The 19,077-nt window shown below is 45.7% G+C and overlaps 1 protein-coding gene across 3 annotated transcripts in view; it reads left to right on the top strand.

Annotated features, from left to right (window-relative positions):
* Window positions 1–19,077, top strand: part of RGS14 (regulator of G protein signaling 14) — a 200,798-nt gene that overhangs the window by 134,621 nt on the left and 47,100 nt on the right. For all 3 annotated transcript variants that reach the window (XM_044280805.1, XM_044280804.1, XM_044280803.1), the window contains one exon: window positions 18,630–18,711. In XM_044280805.1, the coding sequence (XP_044136740.1) occupies window positions 18,630–18,711 (82 nt within the window). The remainder of the gene's footprint in view (window positions 1–18,629; window positions 18,712–19,077) is intronic.

The raw sequence follows: 19,077 nt of genomic DNA, 5'->3' as shown, positions 1-19,077 counted from the left end.
AAATATGGTGTGCACCATAGTTTGTGACTTTTTTTTACACTAGTTTTGTGGTGTAAAACCATTAATAAATCTGGCCCATTGAGTTAATAGTAGAGAGCCTCCCCCATACTATGTTAACCTGAGGGCAGGGAGCTGGTTGGGCATAATGGGTACCAATACAACTTGTTTTGCTACAGAAAAAAATCATAAACTAACAATTAGCAGTGAGCCTGGTGATGTCACCGGCCCTAATGTGCAGGCTTTAGTGCTGCCCTAGCCTGTAAAGCAACTAGGGCAAATCTAAAGCCCGCCCATCAGTGCTGGTGATGTCACTGGCAACACTGCTAGGCAGAAGCCTCTGCCTAGCAGTGTAAAGATGTAAACTAAAAAGCCCTTGCCTCGCTTCATACAGAGCAGGGCAAGGGAGAGCATCACAGCATGAAATACTCTGATACTCATATCAGGCGGTGTCTGGGTAAAAAAGGGGATATATCCGGGTCCATCTCTGAACCTGGACAACACTTTTAATTGTGATACCTGATCGTAAAAAAAACAAATAAAAACAGACAGGGCCTTTAAGATACTTATTTAATATTAAATGATTCTAAAGGAACTAGTCTGCTACCATATGTCTAGGACTATTCTACTTCAGATGAATGTGGTGTATCATATTGTATGCTGCACATAATCTTCAATACCAATGGTCATACTGAATTATTCATGCATGCTATAGTAATGATTTAAGTATCGACTTACAACCAAAACTGATGAAAATAAGACTTCTGTGGATTTATTGTAGATTTCTTAGCCCATACATGGCTTTCTTGTGGTTTTCTATTGTGCAATTCTAAGACTGTAGAAGTAAATAACTGAAAGTGCCTAAATTGATTGCAGATATAGGACTGGATTACATTTACATAAATAATCTATGGTCTGCATGGAGATGAATCCGATAAGACGTTTACAATCACTAGTGTATGTAAGCCTAGACTGATGGGTCAGTCTTTGTTGCTTTCCTATATTTGGTAAGATATTAGATATGGCTTTACAGTAGCTAGTACTTTGAAATCTCACTAAGGCCTCTTGCACACGAACGTTGTGTGCCCGTGCCCATATTGCAGCCCGCATATGGCGGGTCTGCAATACACAGGCACTGGCCCGTGTGCACTCCGCATCATGGATGCGGACCCATTCACTTGAATGGGTCTGCAATCACGAAGATGTGGAGCAGAAGCACGGATCGTAACCCCACGGAAGTGCCACAGAGTGCTTCCGTGGTGTTTCTGTCCGTGCCTCTGTGAACCGAGAGCAAGGCAGGTGGTATGACTCCGCAACCAGAAAAGAGTGCGTACGCAGAAATCAAGATTAAGAAAATTGCATTTACTATCAATTAATAAAAGCAGGTTAACAATAAAACAGTATGAACAATTCAAGTCAAATACTACAACAATTTCCACCTTTGCTGTGTCCGTGTTCGCAGTGCGGACACTAAGGAATAGCAGTCCCAGGAACTATCCCTAGCTGACCCTAACTTTCAAGCGGGTGCGCACCCCCCTTATCCCAGTGGTCCAAGTGGACCTCTTACAGTTTGTGGCAGTGCACGGTGGGGCCCGATGTCGTCCTTTTCCTTTATAACCAGCGCAGGATCCGCAACAAAGAAGTCCTCCTCAGCAGGCCGGAAACCAGATGGATATAATCCAGAATTTTACAGTGACTGTCCGGTACCTCGACAGCACTGTGAGTCTCTTTACTGTTTGGGGCAATCCACTCAGTCCAATGTCGGCTCCACAGGTTAGCTGCTGCACACAGTCCTTTTTAACTTGGCTTCACTAAATGCACGGTCACTTTATACTCCATCCGTCTCTAGACTGAAGTTCACACAGCTTGGCTGCACAGGAACGTCCTTTAGTATATCCACACACGTCTTACACAGCACAGAACTTGCTTTCTATCTAGCCAAGATGGCAGCCGTTATAGTTTTCAGTCCCTCTTCCTCATTCATCCTGCTCACACTGAGGCAGGCTGACATCATAAGGGGCGTGTCACTTCAACACTTAACTGCTGTTTTAAAGAGCCACTATCACATTAATACACTTTCTCTATGGTAAACTTCAATGCAAATTGGTCCTATGCTGCCATCTACTGACCAAACGAATACTGCAGGCATTTACATTGATCTGTATTACTAGAATAGCATTATACATTAAATTTTAACAGTTTACCAGGATAACGAAACTTAGACACATTACATGACTGTTTCTTACATATTCCCCCCCACTTTAAGATTGGCAGTCCCTGCCAATGACTGAATATCCAGAGGGCTGTACTCTTATATGTAGAGTGGTAATGTACCGTTGTATGGCAGGCCAAATAAACTCGTCCTGCGCATACCGAACAGGGGGGATGCCAGCATTTGGTCTAGTGGTGCGTCTGAGAACCACTGGTATACTCTGGGGTACTGTAGCCATAGGCTGAGAAGGACCAGCAGACTCGGCACCAGAGGGGGCACAGGCTGGGGGCACAATAGTCACAGGTGGAACATCCTCAGGAGCGGGGATTGGCCAACAATCATCTTCATCATCGTAAGCCCATTCCACACCACCAGTCTCGGACTGTGGGAGCTCGTTGACATTATCAGTTCCATCACAATTTGCTTCTTTAGATTGACACAGGCGCAACATATTTCTGTGAAGTACTCGGACACAATCAGTTCCTTCCTTCTGAACTTCGTACACAGGCCCATTTGCATACTTGCGGGCAATTACACGATATGGCACAGCCTCCCACCTGCTTTCCAATTTTCCTTGAGGCTTCTTGACACGTACCAGCACCAGGTCACCTGGCTGCAATGGTGCCCTTTGCACTGGGGTCTTATCAGGATGAGAATTTTCTTGCAGACGCTGTCGCACCAATCGATGAACTGTCTCAAGTCTCTGCCGGTGTGCTCGCACCCAGGAGGCTGGATCTCTTGGAGGGAACCCATCCACATCATTTAACTGTAACTCTCCGACACTTCGCCCAGACCGTCCAAAGAGGAGGGTATAAGGAGAATACCCCGTTGTAGAATGGACCTGATTGTTATAGGCCCACACCATCTCAGACAAGAACTGAGGCCACTGTAACTTCTTGTCCTCCTCCAAAGTCCGCACCATCTGTAGCAGAGTTCTATTAAATCGTTCGCAGGCTCCGTTTCCTTGGGGATGGTATGGAGTCGTGTGCGACTTCTTTATCCCGTAGATACGTTGAACTTCTTTCATTACATGTCCCTCAAAGCAAGCCCCTTGGTCAGAGTGGATGCGTTGTGGACACCCGTACACTCGGATGAAATCCTGGCATAGGGCTCGAGCTGCTGACTCAGCGGTCTGGTCCTTGGTGGCGGTCACCACCGCAAATTTGGTGAAGTGGTCCACCATTACGAGGCAGTACTGGTGTCCACTGTTGGATGGGCCCACCATTAGGTAGTCTATCATGACGATCTCCAAAGGTTCCTGGGTCACTATGGTTTGCAGGGGAGCTCTTTGTTCTATTGCCTTATGGATCTCACAAGTTCGACATCTATGACATACTTCTTCGACCATTTGACGGAGAGCTGGACAGTAAATCAGTCGCTGTAGCCAACGAAAGGTCTTCTCATGACCAAAATGTCCATTCTTATTATGAGCCTCAAGAGCCAATGATTGAGCCAGTTCACTAGGCACTACGATTTGGTAACAAATGTCGATTTCAGAAGGCAGATATACCTTTCGGCATAGCACTCCATTTTTCATCTCTAACTTTTCCCACTAACTCAGGACTAATAGCATTTCACGGGTCAGTCGTTCTCTTTCCTCTTTACTGGGCTTCTTGCCTTTCTCAACACACTTGATCATTTTCGCCAGCCCCTCATGGGCCTGCTGTATTTGCACCCATTCCTGTAGTGAGGGGCCAAAGAAAGGAGCCGTTTCGGTCCCTTCCACTGCACACTGCATAGCAGTGACCAAGGCTTGTGAAAATCTGCTGAAGTCAGGCCTCTCCACATGCTCCAACTCATGATCCACGTCTCCGCTGGGGGCCTGGGTAGTTACCCTAGAAAGTCCATCGGCATTTTGGTTCTCCGTCTTGGACCGATACTTAATGCGGTAATTGAACTTAGACATTCGGGCTATCCACCTCTGCTCCAAAGCCCCGAGCTTGGCATTTTCCAGGTGAGCCAATGGGTTGTTGTCAGTCAGTACTAAGACTTCAGCTCCGGTCAAATACTCAGAGAATTTCTCAGTCATGGCCCATACCAGTGCCAACAGTTCTAACTTGAATGAACTATAATTGTCAGGGTTTCTCTCAGAATCTCGCAAGGATCGGCTGGCATACGCTATGACACGCTCTTGGCCATCCTGGAACTGAGATAGCACCGCTCCGAGACCATACAGGCTTGCATCGGTATATAGCTGGAAGGGCAAGTGGTAATCAGCATACGCTAAGATTGGGGCCGTTGTAAGAGCATCCTTCAATGCCTGGAAGGCGTGTTCCTGTTCAGGGCCCCATTTCACAGACCGGTTCTTTGGACCCCCGGCGGTGCCTCGTAGGAGAGCATTAAGTGGCGCTGCTACTCTAGCAAAGTCCTTAATAAACCGTCGATAGTAGCCGGCTACTCCCAGGAACGCCCTCACTTCTCGCAGGGTAGTCGGTGTCGGCCAGTCTTGAACAGCCGCTATCTTGTCCCTTGACGGCCTCACCCCTTCTCCTGATACACAATGACCCAAGTAATCAATTTCAGATTGAAACAACCGACATTTACTGGGTTTCAGTTTGAGCCCATGTTCCCGCAATCGTTGAAATACTTGTCCCAACTGGCGAAGATGGTCCTCAAAGGTTGCAGAGTACACTATAATGTCATCCAAGTAGATGAGAGTGAATTCAAAGTTGAAGTCACCAAGACATTTCTCCATCAATCGTTGAAACGTTCCAGGTGCATTTGTCAATCCAAAGGGCATCCGGTTAAATTCGTATAGTCCCATGGGCAAAATAAAGGCCGTCTTTTCCTTATCTTTCTCGGCCATTGGCACCTGCCAATACCCACTAGCCAGGTCTAGTGAGGAGAAGTAGCGGGCTCTTCCTAGTGCTGAAAGGGACTCCTCAATCCGAGGTAAGGGGTAGGAATCTCGTACGGTGCAGGTATTCAACTTTCGATAGTCTACGCAAAACCGAATGGACCCATCTTTCTTCCTTACTAGTACCACTGGAGCTGCCCAGGGACTTTGGCTTTCTTGAATGATCCCATTCTGCAGCATCTGGGTCAACAGTTCTTTCACCTCCTGATACATCTGTGGAGGAATTTGTCGGTAGCGCTCTCTGATTGGAGGGGTGTCTCCTGTGGGAATCTCATGGTAGATCCCTGTCGTACATCCAAAATCTTCAGCATGACGTGCAAAGGTTGTGCGGTTTTCCCATAACAGTTCATCTACCTTCCGGATCTGTTCCAGAGAACACAAAGAAGTCTCTATCTTCATCTGTTCTCGAATTGCACCGCCATTCCATTTAGGGGTGGGGTTCTCGCCTTCCCCCATAGACACGGTTACGGCCCATTTACCTCGTTCAGCCGGCCTCAACTGCATCGGGGTCGCTTTCCTCACTTCCTCCGGAGTCACATAGAGGTTAGCCAGCAGCCTTCCTGGGGTTAGGTCTACACTCTGATCCTGAGTGTTCACACATCGGAGGGGTACTCTCCCATTGCGGACTACTGCCAAGGAACGGGCTACTAGCGGATCAACACTTCTTCCGGCTGTCGGCAGTGGTTCTATCAACACAGCTATGCCCTCTAGTTTCCTACAGGTGCCTACAGGCATGGACACTATCATCTCCCGTCTGGGTGGCAACGTAACTTTTGTCTGCAGAGGGACCGAAATTCGAGCAAGAGGACACTGTGCATCTGAACTTTTCTGTAAGCCACATGTTCGGACCAGCCGCTGGAAGGCCGTTTGAGTAGGCCGATGGCTAGTGGTTTCTCTCCAATAACCGTGGCCTTTCTTTTCAAAGAGAATCTGATCCAATTCTTTTAACACATTCATCCCCAAGATGACAGGGACCTTTACTTCATGTGACTCCTGTACTACCACAATGCCTTTCTTGCCTAGATCTTGGCCACATAATCTGACATTCATCCAGGCCACTCCCACCACCGGTACTGGTAACTGATTAGCTGCGACCACTCGTATGAATGTATGGGGATCATATTTCACATGTCGCTGAAAATACCGTTTGTAACAGTCTCTACTCAGGGTCGTTACTTGGGAACCCGTGTCAATCATCCCGGTAACCGGAATACCTTCCAATTCCATCTGTATGATGGGACTTGCAGCGATCAGATCCTCTTCAGGGCATTCTCCTCTCATAATCTCCTTCTCAGTTTCCCCTACTGCCTGCCCTACTCCAGCAGGGGATTTCAGTTTAACGGCGGTCTCTCATAAGCTTGTCGCTGCTCTGGACATCTAGCAGCAATGTGGCCCACGCGTCCACACTCCCAGCAGCGTACTTCCCGTCGCTCTGGCCATCGGTTTGGGCCCCTTCGGTAAGCCCCATCGTTCTCTCCTGAGAGTTGTACTACATTATTGGGACCCCTTCGGTAGGGCCTATCCTCATCCCTCCAGTAGGGTTGTGGGTGATGCTGACCTTCTTGGTATGAACGGCCCACCCCTTCGTCTCTAGTTTTCTGGAGGCCTGCAATTCTCATAGAATTCTCATTACAATTGGTTTGTAGGTGTTCCATTTGCTCTTGCAATTTCTGCATTACTGTAAGTATCTCTTTAACTGTGCCTTTTTCCACTGTTTCTGGGCCAGAGCTAGCCCCCTGCGACAATGTAACTCCCACTGCGGTCTGAGGCTTCTGAACCATACTATTGGCACGTGAGATGGCCTCCACCTGTACGTCATGAAATTTAGCATCAGTCTCCCGTCGTATAAAGTCCTGCATAGCAACAGTCAAACTGCCATCACGGATCCCCAGGACAAACTGGTCACGGAGTGTCCGATCAGGGTTACAGAAGGCTGGTGAGCCCCCTCTTTCCTTCCCTTGAATATCTCGGAGCAGTTCTTGTAGGGCATTTGCATACTGAGGGAGGCTTTCATTCTCCTTTTGTACCCTCTGAAAGAACCGTGCCTGCATGGACCCCAGCAATGCGGTTTCTCCATAAATAGTCTCTAGAATCTGGACAACTTGCTCAAATGTCTGTCTTTGTTCAAATGGCCGCAATATCACTGTAGTCTTAGCATCTCCTTGTAATGTCAATATGGCTAGCTCTACTAGTACTTCTGGTGCGGTCTGGTACATGCGCTGTACCATTCGTATCTGCTCTGCCCACACACTCACAGACATATTATTGCCATCAAACTTTGCTAACTGACTCATTACAGCCCCTGCTGGCATTCTTCCTCCAGCACCATCCCTCCTAACGGGTGCGTCGCCGTCCATTCTGGTAGGCGGATCCTGCCGACTACGCCAATTTGTGAACCGAGAGCAAGGCAGGTGGTATGACTCCGCAACCAGAAAAGAGTGTGTACGCAGAAATCAAGATTAAGAAAATTGCATTTACTATCAATTAATAAAAGCAGGTTAACAATAAAACAGTATGAACAATTCAAGTCAAATACTACAACAATTTCCACCTTTGCGGTGTCCGTGTTCGCAGTGCGGACACTAAGGAATAGCAGTCCCAGGAACTATCCCTAGCTGACCCTAACTTTCAAGCGGGTGCGCACCCCCCTTATCCCAGTGGTCCAAGTGGACCTCTTACAGTTTGTGGCAGTGCACGGTGGGGCCCGATGTCGTCCTTTTCCTTTATAACCAGCGCAGGATCCGCAACAAAGAAGTCCTCCTCAGCAGGCCGGAAACCAGATGGATATAATCCAGAATTTTACAGTGACTGTCCGGTACCTCGACAGCACTGTGAGTCTCTTTACTGTTTGGGGCAATCCACTCAGTCCAATGTCGGCTCCACAGGTTAGCTGCTGCACACAGTCCTTTTTAACTTGGCTTCACTAAATGCACGGTCACTTTATACTCCATCCGTCTCTAGACTGAAGTTCACACAGCTTGGCTGCACAGGAACGTCCTTTAGTATATCCACACACGTCTTACACAGCACAGAACTTGCTTTCTATCTAGCCAAGATGGCAGCCGTTATAGTTTTCAGTCCCTCTTCCTCATTCATCCTGCTCACACTGAGGCAGGCTGACATCATAAGGGGCATGTCACTTCAACACTTAACTGCTGTTTTAAAGAGCCACTATCACATTAATACACTTTCTCTATGGTAAACTTCAATGCAAATTGGTCCTATGCTGCCATCTACTGACCAAACGAATACTGCAGGCATTTACATTGATCTGTATTACTAGAATAGCATTATACATTAAATTTTAACAGTTTACCAGGATAACGAAACTTAGACACATTACATGACTGTTTCTTACACCTCCACACCGCAAAAACACAATATTAGAGAAACACCACAATATTAGAGAAAGTGCTCTCAACATACAGGGCCTCATTTATCAAAACTGTCTAACAGTAAAAGTGTCTTAGTTGCCCATAGCAACCAATCAGAGCTCAGGCAGTTTTGATAAATTAGGTCCATAGACTATTATTATACTCACTTATATAGCAGTGACATATTCTGCAGCACTTTACAGATTAGCATCATGCTGTCCCCAACAGGGCTCACATTCTATTAGTATGTCTTTGGATCGTGGGAAGAAACCGGAGTACACGGTGGAAACCCACGCAAACACATACAAACTCCATGTAGATATTGTCCTTGGTCGGATTCCAGCAAGGGCCCCAGTGCTGCAAGTACCAGTGCAAACCACTGAGCACTGGTGACGTCATGTTGACAAGTCACTGGCCCATGGGAGAACAGATAAATCTCTCAGTGGGCCCCTGAACAAGGTTGGGCCCCCAGTTTCCTACCCTCTGTACGAGTGCCACATGGCACAGTAGACTGATCTACATACAGACAGGCAGCTTACAGCATCTCAACCAGCAAAGGGTCCATTCACACGTCCGCAATTCCGGTTCCGCACGGAATTGCGGACCCATTCATTTCTATGTGGCCGCACGATGTGCTGCCCGGATCCGAAATTGCGGATCCGCACTTCCATGTCCGCAATTACATTCCTGAAAAAATAGAACATGTCCTATTCTTGTCGGACAAGATTAGGCATTTTCTATTAAGGGCCAGCGATGTGCGGTCCGCAAAATGCGGAGCGCACATTACCGGTGTCCGTGTTTTGCGGATCTGTGGATCCACAAAACACACACGGACGAAATGAATGGACCCTAAGTGTCCATATAAGAACTGAGTATTATTTAACAAACTACCCAGCGTATTATTATTATAGATAGTGTTGAACAAATCGAAGCATCCAGAGTGGAATTGGATCTGAAGTTTAGGAAAAATCCAATTTGCCAGAAATTTGAATTTCCACGCACAAGGAGTTTAAGAAAAGGAGTTTGGAAACTAAGGTTGGATATAATTTCCTTGTGTGTTGTTGGCTTGGTTTTGCGTAGCCCTTCGGCTACAGCAGACAGGGTCTAGGTCTGAATCATATATACTGTTTTACTTTTTTACTGTTGTAATCCCCATTTAGTATGTGTTGCACAATTTACAACGCAGTCCAGTGCACATCTTGCATGATGTATGCAGTCCTGGAACAGGAGTTCAAGGGTGCATATTTTTGTTCTAGATGTGAGCAAATAACCCGTTTGGAATCGCAAATCGAGTCTCTAAACGGGCAAGTTGCAACACTGAGAGGCATTGATAATTTGCAAAAGAGTTTGCTTCTCACCGAGCAAGCACTCTTTGGGGTAGATGAGGGGGAGGGTGACAGAGAGGAGGCTGAGGAAAGTGAGGTAGCTAGCTGGGTAACAGTTAGAAAGCGGGGTAGAGGGAAGAGTGCCAGGGAGGCTAGCCCTGATCTGACACACCCCAACAAGTTTGCACGTTTGGCAGATGAGGGGGATGTCAGTCCGGGGACGGCACTGCTGCAGCCGGACACTTCCTCTGCCAGTCAGGGGAATGTCAGCTCCAGTAAGCAGGGAACCAGGAGAGCAGGGCAGGCCAGACAGGTGCTGGTAGTGGGCGACTCCATTATTAGGGGAACAGATAGGGAAATCTGTCACAAAGACCGTGATCGCCGAACAGAGTGCTGTCTTCCTGGCGCTAGAGTTCGACACATTGCGGATCGGGTTGACAGATTACTGGGAGGGGCTGGAGAAGATCCAGCGGTCATGGTCCATATCGGAACCAATGACAAAGTTAGAGGTAGGTGGAGAGTCCTTAAAAATGATTTCAGGGATTTAGGTCAAAAGCTGAGGGCAAGGACCTCAAAGGTAGCATTTTCCGAAATACTGCCTGTACCACGAGCCACACAAGAAAGGCAACGGGAGATTATGGAGATTAACAAGTGGCTCAAAAACTGGTGTAGGAAGGAGGGGTTTGGGTTCCTGGAGAACTGGACCGATTTTTCTATCGGCTACAGGCTCTATCGTAGGGACGGGCTGCACCTCAATGGGGAAGGGGCAGCTGTGCTGGGGAGAAAGATGGCTAGAAGGTTGGAGGAGTGTTTAAACTAGGGACTGGGGGGGAGGGTAATTACGTTATAGGACGGGAAGATAGTGCAGATAGAGACCGGGGGCAAAGTAATGGGACTGGGGGAGGAATGGAAGGAGGGACTAGAACAGTTCAGAAGGAAAGGTGTAGGGTAAAAAATATACATAAACCTCTCAAATGTATGTATACTAATGCCAGAAGCCTGACTAATAAAACTGGTGAACTGGAATTAGTGATGTGTGAGGAGAACTACAGGTCCTTCTAAAAAAATTAGCATATTGTGATAAAGTTCATTATTTTCTGTAATGTACTGATAAACATTAGACTTTCATATATTTTAGATTCATTACACACCAACTGAAGTAGTTCAAGCCTTTTATTGTTTTAATATTGATGATTTTGGCATACAGCTCATGAAAACCCAAATTTCCTATCTCAAAAAATTAGCATATTTCATCTGACCAATAAAAGAAAAGTGTTTTTAATACCAAAAAAGTCAACCTTCAAATAATTATGTTCAGTTATGCACTCAATACTTGGTCGGGAATCCTTTTGCAGAAATGACTGCTTCAATGCGGCGTGGCATGGAGGCAATCAGCCTGTGGCACTGCTGAGGTGTTATGGAGGCCCAGGATGCTTCGATAGCGGCCTTAAGCTCATCCAGAGTGTTGGGTCTTGCGTCTCTCAACTTTCTCTTCCCAATATCCCACAGATTCTCTATGGGGTTCAGGTCAGGAGAGTTGGCAGGCCAATTGAGCACAGTAATACCATGGTCAGTAAACCATTTACCAGTGGTTTTGGCACTGTGAGCAGGTGCCAGGTCGTGCTGAAAAATGAAATCTTCATCTCCATAAAGCTTTTCAGCAGATGGAAGCATGAAGTGCTCCAAAATCTCCTGATAGCTAGCTGCATTGACCCTGCCCTTGATAAAACACAGTGGACCAACACCAGCAGCTGACATGGCACCCCAGACCATCACTGACTGTGGGTACTTGACACTGGACTTCAGGCATTTTGGCATTTCCCTCTCCCCAGTCTTCCTCCAGACTCTGGCACCTTGATTTCTGAATGACATGCAAAATTTGCTTTCATCCGAAAAAAGTACTTTGGACCACTGAGCAACAGTCCAGTGCTGCTTCTCTGTAGCCCAGGTCAGGCGCTTCTGCCGCTGTTTCTGGTTCAAAAGTGGCTTGACCTGGGGAATGCGGCACCTGTAGCCCATTTCCTGCACACGCCTGTACACGGTGGCTCTGTCCACTGCTTCTGCAGGTCCCCCAAGGTCTGGAATCGGTCCTTCTCCATAATCTTCCTCAGGGTCCGGTCACCTCTTCTCGTTGTGCAGCGTTTTCTGCCACACTTTTTCCTTCCCACAGACTTCCCACTGAGGTGCCTTGATACAGCACTCTGGGAACAGCCTATTCGTTCAGAAATTTCTTTCTGTGTCTTACCCTCTTGCTTGAGGGTGTCAATGATGGCCTTCTGGACAGCAGTCAGGTCGGCAGTCTTACCCATGATTGCGGTTTTGAGTAATGAACCAGGCTGGGAGTTTTTAAAAGCCTCAGGAATCTTTTGCAGGTGTTTAGAGTTAATTAGTTGATTCAGATGATTACGTTAATAGCTCGTTTAGAGAACCTTTTCATGATATGCTAATTTTTTGAGATTTTGGGTTTTCATGAGCTGTATGCCAAAATCATCAATATTAAAACAATAAAAGGCTTGAACTACTTTAGTTTGTGTGTAATGAATCTAAAATATATGAAAGTCTAATGTTTATCAGTACATTACAGAAAATAATGAACTTTATCACAATATGCTAATTTTTTGAGAAGGACCTGTATGACATAGTGGGAATAACTGAGACATGGCTGGATGATAGCTATGACTGGGCGGTTAATGTACAAGGTTACAGTCTGTTTAGAAAGGATCGTCAAAACCGGAGAGGAGGAGGGGTCTGCCTCTATGTAAAGTCCGGTCTAAAGCCCACACTCCGCGAAGATATAAATGAGGGACATGAACATGTGGAGTCACTGTGGGTAGAGATACATGGAGCTAAAAACAACAATAAATTACTAATAGGAGTTTACTATAAACCACCTAATATACCAGAGTCCATAGAAAATCTATTACTAAACGAGATAGACGAGGCGGCAAATCATAATGAGGTGGTTATTATGGGGGACTTCAACTACCCAGATATAGACTGGGAAACTGAAACTTGTATATCTCATAAAGGAAACAGGTTCTTGGCAATAACCAAAGACAAATACCTCTCCCAACTGGTTCAGGACCCAACTAGAGGGACGGCCATACTGGACTTAGTATTAACCAATAGGCCGAACAGAACAACAGACTTGCAGGTTGGGGGACACCTGGGAAATAGTGACCACAAAGTAATAACCTTCCAATTATCATTCAAAAGAGCGTTTCTACAGGGAGGAACAAAAATATCAAACTTCAAAAAAGCTAAATTTAGCCAACTAAGAGAGGCCATAGGCCAAACTAACTGGGACAAAGTCCTCAAAAATAAAAATACAGCCACAAAATGGGATATCTTTAAAAACATCCTAAAATCTCATTGTGAGAGGTACATACCGTATGGTAATAAAAGGTTAAGGAATAAAAAGAAACCAATGTGGATAAATAGAACTGTAACGAAAGCAATAAATGACAAAAAGAAAGCATATCATTCACTGAAACAGGAGGGGAGCACGGAAGCACTGAAAAACTATAAGGAAAAAAATAGAACATGTAAAAAACAAATAAAAGCGGCCAAACTAGAGACCGAGAGATTAATTGCCAAAGAGAGTAAAACTAACCCTAAAATGTTCTTCAATTATATAAATGTTAAAAAGTATAAATCTGAAGGTGTCGGCCCTTTAAAGAGTAATGAGGGGGAAGTCGCAGAGAGCGATGAGGAGAAAGCAAAGCTGTTAAATATTTTTTTCTCCAATGTTATCACGATCGGCGTAACTGTCACATACGTGACACGGAGGGAGGAAAAGAGGGAGGCCCTGCCCTAGTGAGAGGGAAGGTGGTGACCCCTGACTCACCTTGCGTCTGGCACCTGGCTGCCCTGTCGTCCCTAGACGGGTTCCTCACCCGTACGCCGATCACGTGCCTAAAACCCTGGCTTTCCCTAGGATGAGCCCTAGATAGTGAACAGGGCGGTGGGAACACTAGTCCGCACCACTAGCTCTAGAGGAAAACACCAAGGGGAGGACAGACAATACAAACTAAACATATAATCCCAGGTGGGCAACAACAGGAGACAACAAAAGCCCAACAGGGATCCGGAGGGTAGCACTCTGGAACAACAACCAGATTCTCAGCTCCAGTGGGTCAGCATAGATGTCCAGGCAGGAAGCTCTATAACTGGCAACAAGAGAAGTGTGAGAGGAGAATATAAGGAGTTTGGGAGTGGCAGACAAGAAACAGCTGAGGAGGAGAAGCTACGGATCCCTGAGTGAGACAAAAAGGATAGCAAGGCAAACACAGAAAACAAACACTAAGAAACACCGTGATCTTTAGACATAGAGCGCGCAGCCACCCGCTGCGACTTCCTGACCCCGGGTATAACGGAGTCAGACGTGGCTCTTGACACCCTCGTGACAAATGTATTCACTGAGGAAAATAAATTGTCAGATGACATGCAGAATGCAAAAATAAATTCCCCATTAAAAGTGTCCTGTCTGACCCAGGAAGAAGTACATCAGCGACTTAAAAAGATTAAAATAGACAAATCGCCAGGACCGGATGACATACACCCCCGTATCCTAAAGGAATTAAGTAATGTCATAGCCAGACCCTTATTTCTGATATTTGCAGACTCTATACTGACAGGGAATGTCCCACAGGATTGGCGCATGGCATATGTGGTGCCAATATTCAAAAAGGGGCCAAAAACAGACCCTGGAAACTATAGGCCGGTAAGTTTAACATCTGTTGTGGGTAAACTGTTTGAAGGTTTTCTGAGAGATGCTATATTAGAGCATCTCAACAGGAATAAGCAAATAACGCCATATCAGCATGGCTTCGTGAGGGATCGGTCATGTCAGACTAATTTAATCAGTTTCTATGAGGAGGTAAGTTCTAGACTTGACAGCGGCGAATCAATGGATGTTGTATATCTGGACTTCTCCAAAGCATTTGACACTGTACCACATAAAAGGTTAGTATATAAAATGAGAATGCTCGGACTGGGAGAAAACATCTGTATGTGGGTAAGTAACTGGCTCAGTGATAGAAAACAGAGGGTGGTTATTAACGGTACACACTCAGATTGGGTCACTGTCACTAGTGGGGTACCTCAGGGGTCAGTATTGGGCCCTATTCTCTTCAATATATTTATTAATGATCTTGTAGAAGGCTTGCATAGTAAAGTATCAATTTTCGCAGATGACACTAAACTGTGTAAAGTAATTTACACTGATGAGGACAGTATACTACTACAGAGGGATCTGGATAGACTGGAGGCTTGGGCAGATAAGTGGCAGATGGGGTTTAACACTGATAAATGTAAAGTTATGCACATGGGAAGGAAAAATGCAAGTCAACCGTACATACTAAATGGTAAAACACTGGGTAACACTGACATGGAAAAGGATCTAGGAATTTTAATAAACAGCAAACTAAGCTGCAAAAACCAGTGTCGGGCAGCTGCTGCCAAGGCCAACAAGATAAAGGTAATTGATTGGGGCTAGTGGTTAACCAAGCCTCACTGATATTTCAGGGTTCAATATGCGAAAAGGCCCAACACTAGAAAGCGTGGGGAAATATCCTTGTTAAAATATAACTTTTATAAAGTATACGTTAAAAATACACCAAGGGATGCATCAATGTGACATACAAACATTTAGGGGGTCCAATTAGGTACCCCACCGCTGGTAGAGAAAAGGTAAGTAAATGGACCTGCTGCGCCTGTGAGGACGCAAGCAGTCTTACCCGACCAACCAGGTGGCTAGGATCAGTAAGGCTCTTTTCGTTGCCTGGACCGGACGGTGTCTTGGATTGGCAGGTTATCAGGAGGAGTGGTATTCCTGTACCCTATCTCACCCTTACAAACGGGGGAAGGGGGCTGCTCCCATACTGCCTATCTAAACAGAGTTCGCCCTTTTCAGGACGCCCCGTCCGGATACCTGTCCCTGGTTATGGACCTGATCCTGGCACTATAAAAATGCAATTTTCTTCAGACCTCCCGACGTGGCCCGTTTCTGTCCAATCGACTCCTCAGGGGAAATTGGTACGCGGAAAAAATAGCATATATCATATGTGACCACAAGTGGCAAAAAAGAGACAACTTGTGGTCAAATCAATGAAAAATTGGGGATGAAGAAGGTTCCTATAAATAAAATAGAATAGGAGCCAATATAATGACACCCCTGGTGTTGGAGTGCCAAGCCGCAGGGAAAAAGATAGTCCACTGCTCGTTGGTGTGTGGGATACGGTGGTCCTCACTAAAGGTGATGTCCCTCTAACTTCAGGGGTTCCTCTACATCTACCAGGTGGCTGGTAGATGTAGAGGAACCCCTGAAGTTAGAGGGACATCACCTTTAGTGAGGACCACCGTATCCCACACACCAACGAGCAGTGGACTATCTTTTTCCCTGCGGCTTGGCACTCCAACACCAGGGGTGTCATTATATTGGCTCCTATTCTATTTTATTTATAGGAACCTTCTTCATCCCCAATTTTTCATTGATTTGACCACAAGTTGTCTCTTTTTTGCCACTTGTGGTCACATATGATATATGCTATTTTTTCCGCGTACCAATTTCCCCTGAGGAGTCGATTGGACAGAAACGGGCCACGTCGGGAGGTCTGAAGAAAATTGCATTTTTATAGTGCCAGGATCAGGTCCATAACCAGGGACAGGTATCCGGACGGGGCGTCCTGAAAAGGGCGAACTCTGTTTAGATAGGCAGTATGGGAGCAGCCCCCTTCCCCCGTTTGTAAGGGTGAGATAGGGTACAGGAATACCACTCCTCCTGATAACCTGCCAATCCAAGACACCGTCCGGTCCAGGCAACGAAAAGAGCCTTACTGATCCTAGCCACCTGGTTGGTCGGGTAAGACTGCTTGCGTCCTCACAGGCGCAGCAGGTCCATTTACTTACCTTTTCTCTACCAGCGGTGGGGTACCTAATTGGACCCCCTAAATGTTTGTATGTCACATTGATGCATCCCTTGGTGTATTTTTAACGTATACTTTATAAAAGTTATATTTTAACAAGGATATTTCCCCACGCTTTCTAGTGTTGGGCCTTTTCGCAACAAGATAAAGGGTTGCATCAGAAGGGGCATAGATTCCCGTGATAAGAACATAGTCCTACCACTTTACAAATCGCTAGTCAGACCACACATGGAGTACTGTGTACAGTTCTGGGCTCCTGTAAACAAGGCAGACATAGCAGAGCTGGAGAAGGTCCAGAGGAGGGCAAGTAAAGTAATAACTGGAATGGGGCAACTACAGTACCCTGAAAGATTATCAAAATTAGGGTTATTCACTTTAGAAAAAAGACGACTGAGGGGAGATCTAATTAATATGTATAAATATATCAAGGGTCAGTACAGAGATCTATCCCATCAGCTATTTATCCCCAGGACTGTGACTGTGACGAGGGGACATCCTCTGCGTCTGGAGGAAAGAAGGTTTGTACACAAACATAGAAAAGGATTCTTTACGGTAAGAGCAGTGAGAATATGGAACTCTCTGCCTGAGGAGATGGTGATGGTGAGTACAATAAAGGAATTCAAGAGGGCCCTGGACGTATTTCTGGAGCTTAATAATATTACAGGCTATAGCTACTAGAGAGGGGTCTTCCTCTGGATCAACTTGCGGGATAACAGGCCGAACTGGATGGACAAATGTATTTTTTCGGCCTTATGTACTATGTTACTTAGTGGTAACAAATTAATTATTCCTAAAATGTCTGAAAATAAAAAAATTATATTTACCTCATCCACTTGATCGCGGATAGGCCGGCCACTCCTGTCTTGATTGAAAAACCACCAAAGAATTTGCGGCAAGCCTGATGAGGTCACAATTTGATCACGCTGGCCACATGCTGTGAGTGTGATCACGTAGTGAGGTCATCATGCTTGCAAGGTCTTTTGGCGGGTTTTCTTCAATCAAGATGGGAGCGGATGGCCTCTCTGTGCTCATTTGGATGAGGTGTGTATTTTTATTTATTTTTTTTAACCATGGATTAACCCCAGGGCACCTGAATGTGAGTCTCAGATGGTGTGATCAGCGTTGATCACAGAATTTGAGAGGTTAAATGACGGGGGGTGGCACGATTGCGGTTCCCCATCATTGCGCCCGCTCCATACAACATAAACGATTGGTGACTATGTAATTAGCAAATTTTTCAAAACGCTTATCACTAATTATAGATGGGTTTGGTAGCTAAGATGACTTCTAGGCACAGAGGCAGACCAGCCAGCTTCCTCTTTCACCAGGGACCCACCTTCGTGAAGTCGCTGAGGGGCCCCCATAGCCATTTTGCAGCATCTTGCTGCCCCCTGCTACTGTGTGACCATGTGTTCAAGGCAAGTACCAGTCAACAGGATCCTGAGAGAGGCTCCAGGACAGAACAGCCTGAGGCACATATATTATCAATTAATCACATATGTACGACCTGTTGACCAATAAAGAAGTTAGACTACAAAGAACAGTCCTCTTATTTGGAAGACAGGAATGGTTTATGGTGAATGACAGACTGCGCACTGAATGAACGTGTATGAAGACAGAACACACGGGCTAGGCAGCTGGCTACTACTGAAAAAAATGAGTTTGCTACAGTTTTAGGGATTTGTGAATTGAGGACAGGTAATATTTGTATGTAGCTGTACAGTGGGACCCCAAAATGTAGTCACCAATGCAAGTGCGTAAATATATCCTGATGAGGAGAACTGGAGCAGTGGTGCTGGATCTACTAAGTAAGTATTTTAATAGAACAAAGCGTAAAGGAAAAATAGTGATCTATAGTAATTTTTTTATTTTTTCTTATTTTTCTTAATCTCATCAGATTATGGAAATAACTGGTTGTGATATTTTTCTTTCAAACAGATGGGCGAGTCTTGTGCTTTAGACCACACTGCCTTTGTCAGTGAAGTGGCCGGACAGACTCTTGTTTTACAGGTTCATACAGGTAAGACAACTTACCTCCGTTAGCTCTTGTAAACTTGATTTGCATTCAGCCAATGTTTAGGGCTACAAATCCTTAGTATGAGGCCAGGTTATAGTGGCACTGTGATAAAAAATAAAGAAAAATAAAGCGTAAATGGAAAACCACTGCAAACTTGCATGCCATTGTGACCATTAGTCTGGGGTTCCTTCTGCTCACCATAGGAAATTTCAGAATGGCACATCTTCCATCCAAACATATACTTGACCACTTTTAAAGGGGTTATCTAATAGTAGAAATATCCCCCACAATGATCGGGCCCCTGCTATCCCTCCGGATCTCTGCACGGCCGCTAGTGCATCTCCCCTTTGAGCGCATCAAAACAGCCAA

This window comes from Bufo gargarizans, chromosome 2, assembly GCF_014858855.1.
Source record: "Bufo gargarizans isolate SCDJY-AF-19 chromosome 2, ASM1485885v1, whole genome shotgun sequence".
Lineage (NCBI taxonomy): Eukaryota > Metazoa > Chordata > Amphibia > Anura > Bufonidae > Bufo > Bufo gargarizans.
This window is presented reverse-complemented; position numbering and strand designations above follow the sequence as displayed.